The 15,496-nt window shown below is 37.6% G+C and overlaps 1 protein-coding gene across 2 annotated transcripts in view; it reads right to left on the reverse strand.

The window, feature by feature from the left end:
- The window catches only part of ITGBL1 (integrin subunit beta like 1), a 128,353-nt gene that overhangs the window by 4,652 nt on the left and 108,205 nt on the right, over window positions 1-15,496 (reverse strand). Inside the window, exons 9-10 of one of the 2 annotated variants that reach the window (XM_036390869.1) lie at window positions 5,512-5,658; window positions 589-702 (exon numbers count right to left, since the gene is read on the reverse strand). In XM_036390869.1, the coding sequence (XP_036246762.1) occupies window positions 589-702; window positions 5,512-5,658 (261 nt within the window). Of the gene's footprint in view, window positions 1-588; window positions 703-3,392; window positions 3,554-5,511; window positions 5,659-15,496 lie in introns of those variants that run through there. The other variant, XM_036390878.1, reaches the window with a different exon arrangement.

The raw sequence follows: 15,496 nt of genomic DNA on the forward strand, positions 1-15,496 counted from the left end.
GTTTGTTGGCAGCTTGCCCATTTCCATCGACATCTGCCACCTGCATATTCAGACAATGTTAAGGTGAAGCTGCTTGAATCATTTACCATCACATCACAAGAAAAGCTATCAGCTCTTCCAGCCTCCCACCGACAATTGTCTGATTGCTAGGAAGCTCTCTTAACCCACACAACTATGCCCCTAACCTGTAAAAATCTATTTTACTAACCCACCAGTGAATTTTGTCTGCGACTTAAAATGCATTACACACATGGAATGTCCAGTAAAAGAACAAAAGCTAAGGAAACCATAATGATGGCACTGTGTTCCTTGCCAAAACCCAGTAACTTGTAGTCTATTGCAGAGAGAATTGTTGACAGATTCCATAGCTGGCTTACTTATTTAAATTCACACTCAGGCTTTTAACTGTTGTTTTGAAACCTTATGTTGATCATTGCACTGCATGAAGAAACAATTACAGCAGGTTTGAATAACCAGCAAATGTGCTTCCTCCATCAGTGGGGAAAGGAGAAGCTGGGCTTTGTCTAACATAATTCCCATCAACTCAGTTTGTTTCCTGAAGCAATTAAGTGTTAGCCTATACTGCACCTGTGCAAATGAGACCATCATGTTTGTCACAGTCTCTGTCATCACATTCACAGAAATCACCCGAAATGTACCATTCCTGGGGTGAACAGATGCACTTTCCACAGTGGCAGGAGCCTGAAATCACAAAAATTATTACTCACAGTCAAAGAGTACTGGCACATTCAGACTAGAAAATAACAACCAAAGTCACACATATGCACACATACGCACACGTGCATGTGCACAAAATCCTGCCTAAAAGGCTGTTGCATAAAAGAAAATAATCAAGCTAAAAGGCTTTTGAATGAAAGGCTTCTTTTGGCATGAGTTGGAGTATGATGGGATGTTACTACTAATAGCTTTGATCCTGCTATTTAAATTAATCAGGACTCACATTTTGAAGATTTCTTTTGGTTTTAGAGACCTACAATCAGGGCTTCTCTCCCCAGTAACTTCTATTTTACTTTTTTCTACTAGCAAAGTTCAAATTGTCCCCAAACCGTTGTTACTGAAGGCAGTAAAATCACACCCAGGAAGAAAATAGTCTTCCTCATCTAAAGCTTTTAGGGGTGAGCTCACAAAAGACCAGCAGTGCCCAAGACTAACATCTATAGACCCCCAAAATCTTCACCACCATGAATGAAACTTCTCCACCTCCCATGGACTTACTGAACATTTGCTCAGGTCAGAAAAAATTTGTGCACGTAATGACAACTCAGCAATTGTCTCGTTCCTGCAGTGTGCCCTAACAACACTTGTTGGGACAAGCTGTTCTTCTCCTCAAGGATGTCAGGCCACACCTTCACAGGCAAAGCAGGGACTGCGGGGTCAAATTCAGGTGATGCCACAACCCACAGAGCACCAGGAACCTCCCTTGAAGAGAAGACTCTGAGATGTCCTTACCCTTAGGAGAAGGTTTGTGGCTCTGAATTGTGGAAAGTGACAGGTGCCCCTGGACAATCATGCGTCAGGAAGCCTGAGAAGTGTGTGAAAGAGGCTTTTCTGCAATTAGAAATGGCACAAGGAGATGGTAATTCCTCCTGAATGATTCCAGCATTTGGCTGAAGAGACTTGGCTTTTACAGATCTCATCTTCAGCAGCCTGGCCCTGTGCAGATTTCATGCACTTAAACACTGAAGTGGGGATCTTACTAACTGCTAAGCAAAAATCATTTTATGGATCTAGCCCTAAGAAGGGGTAACAGCAGAAATCAATGTTAAAAAAATGTAAAAAACCCAGATTAATTATAGCAAAGAATAGGTGCAAAATTTTAATCTGTGAGGGGCTGAGTTAAAAAAAAATCTCACAAAAGAAGCTGTTGACCTTTTACAGAAGATGCTTATAAATGAGCTAAATTCACTTGAAAATCCTGGCCTCCTGCAATGTTTCCAGAATCATTCCATTAAAAAGTCACCAATGTGTTGAATGCATTATTACATAAAAAAATATATAGAAGGAAGCTTGGATATGTCAAAATGTAGCCAAAAAAGGATTCATGGGTTACTCAACAGGGCCTGAGCCAAAGCCTATAAAATCATGCTTTTCCATCTTCCCACTTCTTTCAGTGGCCTCTGAATAAAATCCATAGTAATAATCCTAATACATTTAAAGAAAAAAAGTTGCATATGTTGAGAGCAACAAATTTTCCCTTCCTTTTCCCATAAATACTGAAGCTTAATTCTTGAAAACTTCAGAACAGTCTCAGCAGAGTATCTGATTTGTAATTAAATATGTAATTTAATGCTTATTTCGAATTCACAAAAATTAACTCATTGCCTAATTTTAGGGAAATGCTTTAACTTGTAACATATGGAACATGTAAATATATTCAGGAAGAGCTAGTGATTAGAACATTTGAGGATGGAAGTATTTGATTAAGCATCTACTTTTTCTATGGGTTCTGAGTATTGCTTACAGGGCCACTGGCATAGAAAATACTGACATTCCCTACAAGGATCAAAAATGCTGTTGTATAAGGAGGCAGTGGAGGACAGCAGACATATCATAGGGTTGCTCTATAAGAGGTACACTAAGATATACTTGAGGGCAATTTCAACCAAATACCTCTGATTATACAAACTGCAAGGTACTGACATCTGAAAATAATGAGGAATAGTATGAGGATTTTAGTGAAATTACAGCAGTTATTAAGAGTATTACTCTGTAAGAAGCCTGAAGTGATTCTGCATCAGCAAGCACTGATCCTGCTACTGAGGGATGCCCACAATGCTTAAAGCCATTTTGTAGAAGATGCAGCAAATTTAACACCAAGTCAAGCAAGGAAGATAAGGCTCCAAAATGCAAAATCTGTTAGGGAAACAAATGTATCAAGTCTGCTCCCCGAACAGGGCATGCTGCTCTGGGAGGCTCCTCAGTTTAATTGAGTCCAATGAGTTGCAGGGTGTTTCCTGGGATCCCAGCCAGCTCCTCTCGGATGGGATTTGGCTCATTACCTTGCCCACATCCTGCACCATTACAGTCACCATGTACAGCCCTATCTTTACTGCCAGGGAGGCAACAGCGTGGTGGGTGTTGCTGTTTTCCTTGGGAAGAGCTTTTGCTACAGGTGGCACAGTCAGTGAGCCAAGATTCTGAAAACAGCCTAGGAATGTGGATGCCCAACTTTGCTTATATTAGCAGAGTGCAATTTTCTGATAGTGTTCAGCAGTTATCTGCTGAAAACCAGGACTCTTCACAGTCTATTAAAACCTATATACAGAAACTCAAGCTATCCTCAGTCCATTTTAGCACTTGCATATCACAGCTAGGTTTCCAACAAAAATGGAAAAACCACCATTAGTGCACAGGTTTGAAATTCCCTTTTATTTGACCAGTAATATTTTTTTTCTCATTGTAATGAATCAGAAAGAAAAATTTTCCATTTTGGTTCCTGGATAGTGCTTCACTATCTATGAACGGTGTTCTAAATTATGAATATCCAGTAAGACTTGATTTCCAGACACATATCTTAGCATCAAGAACAGATCTGGAAAGAAAAAAAAAAAAAGGGAAAAAAGGAAAAAAAAGAGCATTGCAGCAAAATTAATAATAATTTAATATATATAATTTATAACTAGACTGTCTTTGCCTGTGATTCCCATCCTGCTCAGAGAAGAGGAAGGAGATAGTAGCCTCCTTGGATGTTTACTGGCCACACACTGCTGTAGATGTCTTATGGAGGTGATTTCTCTAATGTGTGCTCAGGGGCCAAAGAAATTATTTCCCCCAAAGGAAAAAAAAAAAAAAAAATCCCACCACTCTTTCTGTGTATGGATTTAGGGTCACAGAATCACAGAATGGGTCAGTTTGGAAAGGACAACACTAGAGCACCTTTCAGGCTGCTACAGATTATAAAAGTGACCAGATCCCAAGACACACCCCAGCAGCATAGCCAACAGAGGTAAAAAATTCTTGATATCTGCAAATTCCTAATGGATTATCTACTCCCAAAGCCTCAAAGTAAATGGTACCCTTGCAACACATGTAAATGGTACCCTTGCAACAAAGTAAATGGTACCCTTGCAACATGTTCAAAGCTAATTGTCCTCATAGTAAGACCCCAGGCTGGAATAACTGTCATCAGCCATCCTTAGAAAAAGATAGCAGATAATATGAATATTTTAAAAATCAGCATCATTTTTCATGTTTATACTTATACAGAATCTTACATAGTGCATTTTATTGGTACCAAGCATATTCCTTCACCTTCCTGCTTTATATAAAAAAATCTCAGTGAGGCACACATTAAGAGAAAAAAGGTCAACTTCTGCAGTAAAACAGAGTAATTTCTATTTCTCATTTCTATAACTCACTCACTCTTACACATATACTAATTTAAAGATAGTCCCATCTGGAAAAAAAAGAGAAACAGTGCAACTTTCTTATTTTTTATGACACTGCATCAACTGAGGGGGAAAAAGCCCTAAAACAAAATTAAATGGTGCAATAGGGAGAATTTTGATAAGTGATAATACAGATAGTTGAAGCCTGGGCTGGAAACCCCATTTAAATTTCCTCTGCACTGAAATTAAAGTTACCAAAGGGAAAACTGGAAATCCGCCTGTTGTAGAGGGCTCCTAACTGGTTTTTCCAGCTGGCAGATTTCTTTCCTGTCTATGCAAGGGACATACAAATATAGGAAATGACACACAGAGTCTGGATTGAATGCATTCTAGCCTCCAACCAGTCTTTTTTTTGTCTATTCTCCTTCAGACATATTATATACAAAAATAGGCAATTTGCACTACGGGGGAGCTAAAAAGCCCTCTTTCCATTAATGCAATTTCCTAGCCTGAAAGACTGCAAGGTAAGAACCTCAGAGAACAATTTCAGATAATTATCAAGATTTTCTAACTTTTATTCTTCCCTGTGGCAATCTTTTTTAGAGCTGAACTGAAGCTGATGCAACCAGATGAATGAAAATTAGTAAATGAGAAAGTTTATAGGATTCATTTGTGGGGGTTGCAGGCATCTACTTTTCCTTTGCAGCTGTTTTGGGGAGCAGAGGAATTAAGGGTACCAAATTGCTTTTAAACACTTTCCTCCACATACTGTTGTCCAATATATTACATTTGCCATCTTCCCCACTGGAGTTTTACTGTGGGTAGTGCCCTTTTCCCCAGAGTGGAAGGAGCAATAACAGTTAGTTTATAATGTGCAGCTGTTCCCCACAGACCATCAGCTAAACACATACAGGAAATTATATGCTACAAAAAAATTGCATAGGAGAGCAACGCTGCTGAACGTGTACGGCTGGGGTGGGTGACTGACAAAATGGATGCAAGTGCATTACAGAGCATCCTTTAACATCCTTTTAATAATGAGTGCCTTTGAAAGAGAGGGTTACTGAACAACAACCCCCCGCCATGCACATTAGTCTTCCAGAGCGTGATTATTTTCCTCTGTCAGGCACTGACACAGGGTAGCTCAGCTGGCAGATCTTACCCTTCCCGGAGCACAATATGCCATCCGCTGACTCGCAGAGACTTCTGCTCTCCTCCTCCGTCATGTTGCACTTCCTTGAGTGCTGGCACAACTTTCCAAACCACCCATCCTGGCAAATGCATCGGCCACATGAGCAGATACCATGGCCTGTAATGACACCAAGGTTGGTTATGAGCAAGACAAGCAGAAACCTGTCACTGTGGTTGCTGTGACTGTGACTGTGGTCACAGTGTCAGACCTCTTCAGCATGAAGTGTGTGCTATGGGATAGACAGACTGATGGGTGGACAGCACCCAGCATCCCTTCCCAGCAGGATGGCCTTCTCCAGTTCTCTCCTTCTTGTGTTAAAAAGGGTGCCCTAATGATGTGCAGAAAACAAGTGAGGGATAGGTCAAGGAAGCCATAACTCACACTTTAAAGAAGGGAGGGGAAAGACAAAATAGAATTTTAAAACAATTATTTGCAAAAAGGTTAATAAAAAATTGAAAATATGTTGAATAATAAGCTGAGTAGAAAATTTGGCCAGGAAGAAGGGAAAAGTGTCAACAAATATAGAGAAGAATATAGGAATGGTGAATTGAGATAAAAGAAGAAATATCTCCCAGCCAGAATCACATTTTTCAGCTTTGAATAATATTTCTGCATCAGAGACAATAATTCCTTAGCTAATTAGTTACAAGGGAAGCAAACACATACCAGTGACTTTTGCCCTATCCTATCTTCTGTGTAGGGCAAGGGAGGAGAAATGAAGGGACTGAGATAATTTGGGAGCATGGACTGGGAAGAAGGGAACAAGCTGTAGGAGTATCTGGGAAAGCAAGGAGCTGTGGGATGCAGGGAAGCAAACCAGCTATTTAGTTTTCCTGATTAGTGGATTTCTCATGAGCCTCCAGTGCAATTTGATTTTGTAAACTGAGAGGCAACACTGGTAGAAGGCCAGAGGAGAGACAAACTTGGTAGTTTGCTGAAAGTGAAATTCATTCAAGTTTACTGATAGTCAAATACCTTAAAAGTTTTCATTACAAAAATACTGGGAGGTCCAAAGTCTTGGAGTTGTCATTTTCAGCATCTAAATATTCAAATTCATTTTTGTATCCCAAACAATGTGTTGATTTTTGAGGTTTTTTTATCATATTACATTATTGATGCCTATTATATTTTGATCATATTTATCATATTAAAGGCTCAGTTAACAATGACACAGTCTTATTATGACAGTATTTCTACCCACTTCTAAAAATTGATACCTTGCAATGATAAAAGATTGATGCTACTTGAACTTTTGTGTCAGAATGGGAAACAAGAACAACTGTATGACAACCCAAAATACAAGAGATAGAAAACAAGCATATGTACTTTCCTATATGCCCCTTCCAGATAGGTGTCATGCAATTGTCTATGAACTGACTAAAATAAAGCTTCTGTCAGAGTATTTTTATCGACCTTATTTATTTTAAATTAGTAACAGAGAGATTAGAACTCAGATTAATTTAGCTAATTAAGAGCAAAATATACAACTGGATGCCACTGCTGGAAAATTATTTCTGAAGATCCAAACCCCTCTACTCTTTTAGCAGTGAACAGTAAGAAATCCATGGCAATTTCACTGAGAAAATAATTTTAATGCATTTTTTTCTCAGTCATTATGTGTTACTGAATGAAGAGACTGATCATATCTGTAAAGCCTTTACACAAGTCAAATAAAAAGGTAATGAATAATCTATACATTTGCAGGAAACAGAGCTTGCAGTTTACCACAGAAAACTTGACTGGCACTTTTCTGTAAAGGAAATTTCTCTCCTCCTTTATGCCATATAAATTTTCAAACCATAAATGATTCTTTTGTCTCAAATAATCCATTAAAAATTAATATTTGTTCCTAGCTGACACCAGCTTGGGCAGCTGCAGCTTTCTGGATGCCTCATCCACTGAGGTGGCAAGTGTACAAGAGCTCAGCCCACTGCTTGTTACATCTCAGCTATCTCATGTGAATGTGGTAGTCTGAGAACAACTGCTTTACATGGTCTACTTGTGAATAGCCTCCTCGCAAATCACAGAAGGAAGGGGTAATCTGAATAGTTAAATCAATATTTTATCATGTTAAGCAATGCATTTTGGCTGGAGTTCTTCAATTAGAGATTTTTCTTTACCCCTAACTATACAGATTAAGCATGTATACTGAGAAGTGTTGGTCTATCAATATTTCAGATCTAGCAGAAAACAGTTAAAATCACAAACAAACTGCATTTTAAATGCTTATTCATAAAAAGTTATGTTAATGAGCTTTAAATAATCAAAAATGTTTTAAAAATTTATCTCAAAGAGTAAAGACTGTGACGTGGGAGGGGCAAAGAAGACAAAAAAGATGGTGCCAAATACTCTGTCATTTTCCTTAGAATTATAACTCAAATAACCACAAGATTTAACTGTGAAATATGAATTCAGCAAAAAAGCAAGATGTGGCAGATTACTAGCAGGGGCTCATTATAACCTAAATCAGCCCTAACCAAACTGGGCACCATGATGAATTATTTCTTGCCAGGCCTGGAACTGAAATTCTGTTGTTGTAGGAAATTTTGGTTTAGGATTACTCATGCAGCTGTTGTCGGTGTTCCCCAAAAACCTGCAGAATCATTTTATAATACAAAAGGCACCACTATAGGGGAGCACCAACACAATGAAAAATGGAAGTAATCCTTATAGAGGAAACTGGTTCTTATTTACAGACTAACCATTACAAACAGATGATATTCCTGAAGGGCAAACTGGGGCCAGACCCAAGCACAATTTGGCATCTCAGGAACAGAAGTTTCTCAGACTAATACAAGTAATGTATCTAATGCATTTTAAATGAATGAGAAATAAAAAGTTTTAGAAGTGTAATAAGAATATGAAAAATTGCAGCATAACACAGGATACCTGATATAGAACACCTAGAAAATGAAACAAATATTTTTTGTTGTATTTAAATAGGAACAGGATTTCCATTTTTATTTTTTCTTCTAAATCACAGAACTTTTCATTATATTATTATCAGAATAGAATATTAAACCACATATATCTGCAAGAAATATTTCAAGGTGAGCAGGCTTCATTACCCTGCCCAAATATGCTAAATGAGATGCTAAAAATGTTCTTTGAACACTGATTTTTATTTTTTGGTTTTTATTTAATACCAGAAGGCCAGAACAGTTGTAACAACTGCAGCTGGAGAAACCTAATATAGATGTGAATTAAAATACTGACTGTCTACTACATTTTCAAAGTAGGTCAGTTAGTCTTGTCTAAGTCTAATGAAGGTGGACTATGGCTCCAGTTTGAGTAACGCAACAGTCAGGCAGTCCAGTAGCACCTTCAAGTGAAACACTGCAGCAAAAAGGGCCAATGTCATTCTCACATCTACCTACATGGAGAAAAGTGAGGAGGAGCAAAATTATAGCACTGATGAGATGGTGTTAAAGTCCTGCAACTCTGTGATATCCATGTTTCAAGAGATTTTGGCAAAACTTGGAAGAGTACTAAAAAGTTCTGAGGAATTCAGAGGGTATCAGAAAAAGTATTCTCAAAGTTCCAGAAAAAGACAAAGCGAGAGAAAACCTGACACAGACAAAATCATGTAAGAAATGAACCAGCATTTCAAACAAGGGTGATGACTATTGCAACAACCTTTCAAGTGATGGTGGCGTGGGCTTAATGTCTTAAGAGTTCTGAGAGCATGGCCTGCTCAGAGACAGGCTCTTGCTGCACAAAATGCACAGAATTCAATGTGGGGGAAGCATGGGAATAGTGTAATGGCTATTTAAAGCCTAATAAAAGAGCTCAACAGAAAAGCACCTTTTGGATTCACAAAATTAATATCTATTAATCAACTTGAATGTTAATGTACTAGCAATTTCTTCATTGCCCATTTGAGCAGAAAAATTAAATTAAAATGTTTTTTGCAAACCTGAATCATATTTTATGCTATCTGAAAAGCTAAACAAACTTAGTTCTCTGTGCATCTATGTAGCGTTGACTTTTCATACACCCACACAAATGTCTGGGTGACCAGGACATAAACCTGTAGTCCATTTAAAAAAAATTAGAAAAAATTAAAATTAATTTAATTTAATACAGACTATGCAATGCCATTAATACCTGTACTAGCTGTAATCATCACTCTTGAATCTAATACCTACTGGTTGTTCCAAATTTATTTGTTTCTGCCCCTAGATGTGCCTCAGAGCTAGGATGAAGCAGTTAAAGACAAGGACAGAGGCACTGAATCATTAACTCTCCTCTTAGAATTGTCAGGATAAAACCCTGATTCACATTAGTTTTACTCCAGTTAAACTATGAATTCTCCACTATTTAATACCATCACTTTCACCTTTGTTTGCATCAGTTTTGCTCAGTAAATGTGCATGAACTGTTGGTTGGGTTTTCTGTATTTTTTGGGTTTTGGGTTTTTTTGCCCCAGGAAAATAAATTTCATTTTTCAATAACACATACCATAATAAAAATTCTCTATTCATACAGATATATAGAGTATATCTATCTAGTATATTCACTATCCATATATAGTACTGAATTCTGCAACAATTTTATGTTCTTTAGTTTCCTCTATCAAAAGAATATGGTCCCTGCTCTAAAGACTCTTTGATAGAACAGATGAAAGAGCTGTGGGACAGGATATAAACTTTTATTTTAACATGGTAAGAACCTCAGAGAAATCAGAGGTTTAATTCAGATGCCCTGTGGCATTGGACATGCCCTAAGGCATCAAGGACATCCTCATGATGGCAGCAGCCAGACAGGCACTGCTGCGTCCTTGTGGAGCCAAGCTGGGGTCAGGCAAGGGTTGCCTTTGGAATCACAGGTGATAAAAATTGCTTTAATTTAGGTGGCTGAAGACTTTGAAATTATGTGCCGTATAGTCAGAGAAGCCATGGTAGATCAGGAGTCATATTTCTGAATTCTCAGACCAGTCAGAGCCAAAACCTGTCTTTGTTTGGGAGAGTGACAGGTATTATTTTCCTTTCCTAATTTGTTTTTTACATATATTAGAGATTTCTACAAATTTCTTATATACTTCTGTTTCTGTGGATCAACATTAGTGCAAGAAATGAGGAAATTGTCTGACAGCAACTGTTCCATACTTAGCTTTGCTTAATGAAGCATATAATTAATCATAGCTCTCTCATTTCTATGGTTGTGGTCTTACTGGTCCTCATAAGAACATGATCTCTGAAAATATCATGCTTCTGCTCCACTGAACAGATCACAAAAATAAATGTCATTAATGATTTCTGCAGCATGGACCTAGAATTTCCATAAAAAAGAAAGATTTTACATTTCCTGTTGTATATCTTGTATTCAAAAAAAAAAAAAAGGCAGACCTTCCTCTGAATCCAATTATTTAGTCTGGCTGGATAGTTATGAAAATTTTATATTCAAAGAACATGGCAATTAGGGGCAACTTATACCAGACTTTGAGAGGGAGCTTTAGCATTGTACATCCTGGTGATGACTGTGCAATCCAGGAATCCATCACTATAAGAATGTGATATGGAAGTTTCTGTCTCAGATTTAAAAGTTTAAATCATTGGAAAGCTGGGAACTGTGGCTTAAGGTAGATGTATGTCTTATAAACTCCAGATTTTCCCTTCTCTGACAATTCATAGAGTATAACATTGGAAATATTAATACTGGTGCAAATGATGCATGGATGAAAATGTGTAAGTGGGTGTCAGAAGAAACCCCAGAATGAGATCAAATGAACTGCATTGATAACCAACAACACAGTCACAGGAGTAAACTAAGGAATGTATTATTTTGTCAAAATCAGAAGGTCTGCACTCTCACAGAACAACAATATGTCATGATGACTTGGCAGAAGCTCAACAACAAGAGATGTCGATGCAGACACAGAAAAAAACTTGTGTCATTCTTTTCCTCATAACCTCAACAAGAACAGCATGTCACAAACTAAGAATGTCAAAAATCAGGAAGCACAGACAACAGGTACCTGACTTGCCTCAAGTTTACAGAGATAAAAGTAAGAAAAATTTTGAGTCAAAAGGATCACCCTAACTTTTGGGTCCTGAATATATAATAGATGTATTTAAAGACCTGTTTTTTATTGTTGGTTGAGAAGAAATAAAAAGTCCTACAGAAAACTTGATGGGTGGCATCTCTTATCCATGTTCTGTGTCGCACACAAGGAATCCTGACCAAAACTATTATATGCAGACACTTTGATGCTTATATTTGGGCATGAGAATGCAAGAGGATGAAATCAACAAAAGATGCGTCTGAGTGGGGAAAATTAATTTACTAGTGGATTTCCTAAAAAAAAAACAAAACAAAAACACCACTAAATTCTCCTCCAGTAAAATCTCAAGCAGAGTTTTTGCAGAGCTGTTTTCTGACACTTCATGAAGAGAGAGGTGTGAAGGCAAATCTGTGTAAGGAGTGAAATAAAAATTACCTCAGCATTTGCTCCAAGAATAAGTCAACTCCTCCAGCTTCTGGAAACCTTTTTAGTACAACAAGAATGTCAAACTAATGATCACTAAAGGCATTGGAATTAACAAAAAAAAAAAGATAATCTGCATTTACTCTTTGATGTGGCATGACACAACTAGATTCCCTACAGTGTTAGAATTGCATTTTGGTGATGATTGTATTTTTATGTGCTCTGGCCAAAACAATTACTAAAAAGTTATCCAAATGGAATTGCTCACTTGAAAATAAAGAGATCAGACTTAAAATATTCCACTCTCATGAGTGACAAAGAACAGGTTTACTGGAATGACCAGTCTTAGTTGTTTCTTATTCTTAAAGACACTGGAAACATTTATGACTAAACATTAAAAGGCCTTATCAAAGCAATGTTCTAATTCTTATTGGTGGCCCACTATTTGAAGCACAGAATGATACACTGATATAATACAAAATGGATACACCCATAGGTAACAATCTTGTTACCTATAGGTATCTTAGTACACGAGTTACCTGTTACAAGTTTAAGCCTTTGCTAGTGATCCTAGTTTCAACCAACTTTTTACTGTTTTTGTTTGGTTTAGTTTCATTGCAGAGTTTTTGATCAGCACAATTCTACAGGAACTTGTGGTATGCAGAGGACCCCAAATGTTTTGTTTTATTCCTTTAATGGCTGCTACTTGGCTGTGACAAGAACTCATAGCTAGGCCAATAATCATCCAGAGAACAAACTGAAGTGAATGGAATTAAGTGCATTATCAAATCCATTTCAAATTGATCTTTACTGTTCTGAGTTCCTGTCTGCCTGCCCTCAATACTGAAAGAGAAAAAAGTCGTAATGGACAATAGCTGGCCCAGAGAGGTGGAGCATCCGGTGCTGAAATCACTGGAAAACATGACTGGACACATAAAGGAAATAAATACCACTTGAAACCCTAGGATGCATCTGCAGCAAGCAGCTCAGCCATAACCTCAGAGGGCAGAGAGAAGTATGTCTCACCAGGTTACAGGATGAGTAAATATCAAGCCTGGTGTAAAAAAGCAACACAGAGTTGCCAAAGACTTGTGCTGGCAAACATGTGATTCTTTGGTCACAAGTGCACACTAAAACCACTTAACTTGCACATGAAGGACTCAAAGAACCAAGTGAAGCCAAAGGAAATGTGATGTTAAATACTTTTGTGGATCAACACTGAAGTAAACCTGGGAAAATCTTACATAATCAAAAAACCTGAACAATAGGGCAAGGGCCATTAGGTAGAACATATCTATCCTGAAAAGGCTGCGTGAGACACCTTCTCCTGTCTTAGCACATTAAGTCTATGTACAGAGGCACAGAAAAAGGAGCATGAAGAAAAGACCTGGAAAGCAGGTCAAGGAAGGTGAGTCTCCCCCTCCATTCCACTCTGGTGAGACCCCACCTGGAGCTCTGTGGTCTCTAGTAGAAGGAAGACATGAATCTGTTGGAGCAGGTCCAGAGACTATCTCTAAAAATGATCAGAGGGTGGAGCACCTCTCTTATGGCCGACAGCTTTGAGATTGTTTAGCCTGGAGAAGAGAAGGCTCTGGGGAGACCTTACTGTGACCTCTCAATATTAGAAAGGAGGAGTATAAGACCAAGAGAGATTTTTTTTTACCACGGTCTGTAGTGACAGAACAAAGGGTAATGGTTTTAAACTGAAAGGAAATGGGTTTAGCTGACACATAAGGAAGAGATTTTTTTATTATTAGAGTGTGGAGACTTGCAACAGGTTGCAAGAGCTGTGGATTTCCTACCCCTGAGAATGTTTAAGGCCAGGTTGGATGGAGCTCTGAGCAGCCTGGTCTTAGTGAAAAGGTTCCTCGCCCATGTCAGGAGTGGTTGGACTAGCTGATCTTTAAAGGTCCCCTTCAACCCAAACTGTTCTGTGATTCCATAATTATATGAATCAATTTCTAATAGCAGAGTGCTGTGAAATCTATGCTGTGTCCTCCTGCAACCTCTGTCTTTGTGGAGGCATTAAGTCTCTATTCTTGGTACTGCATTGATGGACAGCTGAATTTTTAAGCGAATGACTCACTACCATCATGCAGAAACATGGCCATGGGATCTCATTCAGTTGTACCCTAATTTATCATAGCTTTCACCTCATGTCTTTCTATCGTTGCATGGACAGCTGGTCTGGAAAGCAAGCTATTAATCAGTCTCTGCTGGCTGGAGAAGGCCAGTAACAATTCTTATTCAAATAATTTTGGTTGTCACTCACATTTCTCAGTTCAGTATGCATTTAACCTGAAAACACTGCTCTTCCTTCTTTGTGCTTACAGGCACTCAGTGCTCACTGTCAGACCCCACACAGTCCAGTTTATAATGCTCTGAAGACAGATTTACTAGCAAGGGCTTATGTCCTTACTGTGATTGCCTAGGCAGCAACAGTGGTAGAAAAATAGCAATGAAAAGAGGACAAGGAAACATAAAGAATAAACAGTTCAGCAAGATATTTCAGGAAGTTCAGCCTGAGACAGAAGCATTAAAATGACATAGAGTCATTTTAAAAGAAAGAGATGGAGAAGTAATAATGTAAAATATGAGTGATATAAACAAATGAGATATTTTTAGCATGGATAATGATGAATTTTATGTCCCAACTATTTAACATCTAACAAATATGAAACTGATTTTCAGTGGGTTTTTTTAATGTCTTTTACACAAAATCAAATTTTTTTCCTATACACTGATATTATTGAATTACTCTGAATGCTGTAAACTATTTTTTTGGCTAGTTAGATATTCAAAACAAAATTTCCTATATATGTCTATATTCTGCATGGCAGACACCTTGAAGGAATATTCCCTGTAGTCAGAATTTTTTATGTACATGAGGAACATGAAGCAATAAATTTTTTTTTCTGCATAGAAATAAGGAATACAATTCAATGTGCCATTGTTCATACGAACAACTTAGTTAACATTTAGAATCAAAGAGTCATTTTAAAAACAAAGCACAGAAAAACTAGAAAGAGAGCGTTCATGATAAATATTATTTGGCTGCTTATAAAATACCATGTGGTATGCATGCACTTACACATCCAAAACTACCTTGAAATACTGCTAAACACCAACATACTTTACTGAAATATCACAATGTAAGGCTTTCACTGCCAATACTTAAATAAACCATCTGCATCTACAATTACTATGACACTGTCTCTCAAGCATTTTACATTCTTTCATAACATATTTTGCTACTTTTTTAGAAAACAGGCATATCACTGTTAGTGAATACAAAATATTTAAAAGTTTTTCTGGTCATCAGTACTTTTAGATTTATTACAACACCCTCAATAAAGGATCACAACTACATACAACGTAAGGTTACCTAATGTTCTAGGTTTTTGTTTAAGTGTCTGATGGAACTGATGGAATACAGCACTTCCATTTATGTATTAGCACACATAAAGTCTTAAAATAAATATTTTCTAACATGTTCAATACTTCTAGTGCTTGTTTTTAACAAAATTC

The sequence above is a fragment of the Molothrus ater genome, chromosome 2 (assembly GCF_012460135.2).
Source record: "Molothrus ater isolate BHLD 08-10-18 breed brown headed cowbird chromosome 2, BPBGC_Mater_1.1, whole genome shotgun sequence".
NCBI classification, from domain to species: Eukaryota; Metazoa; Chordata; class Aves; order Passeriformes; family Icteridae; genus Molothrus; species Molothrus ater.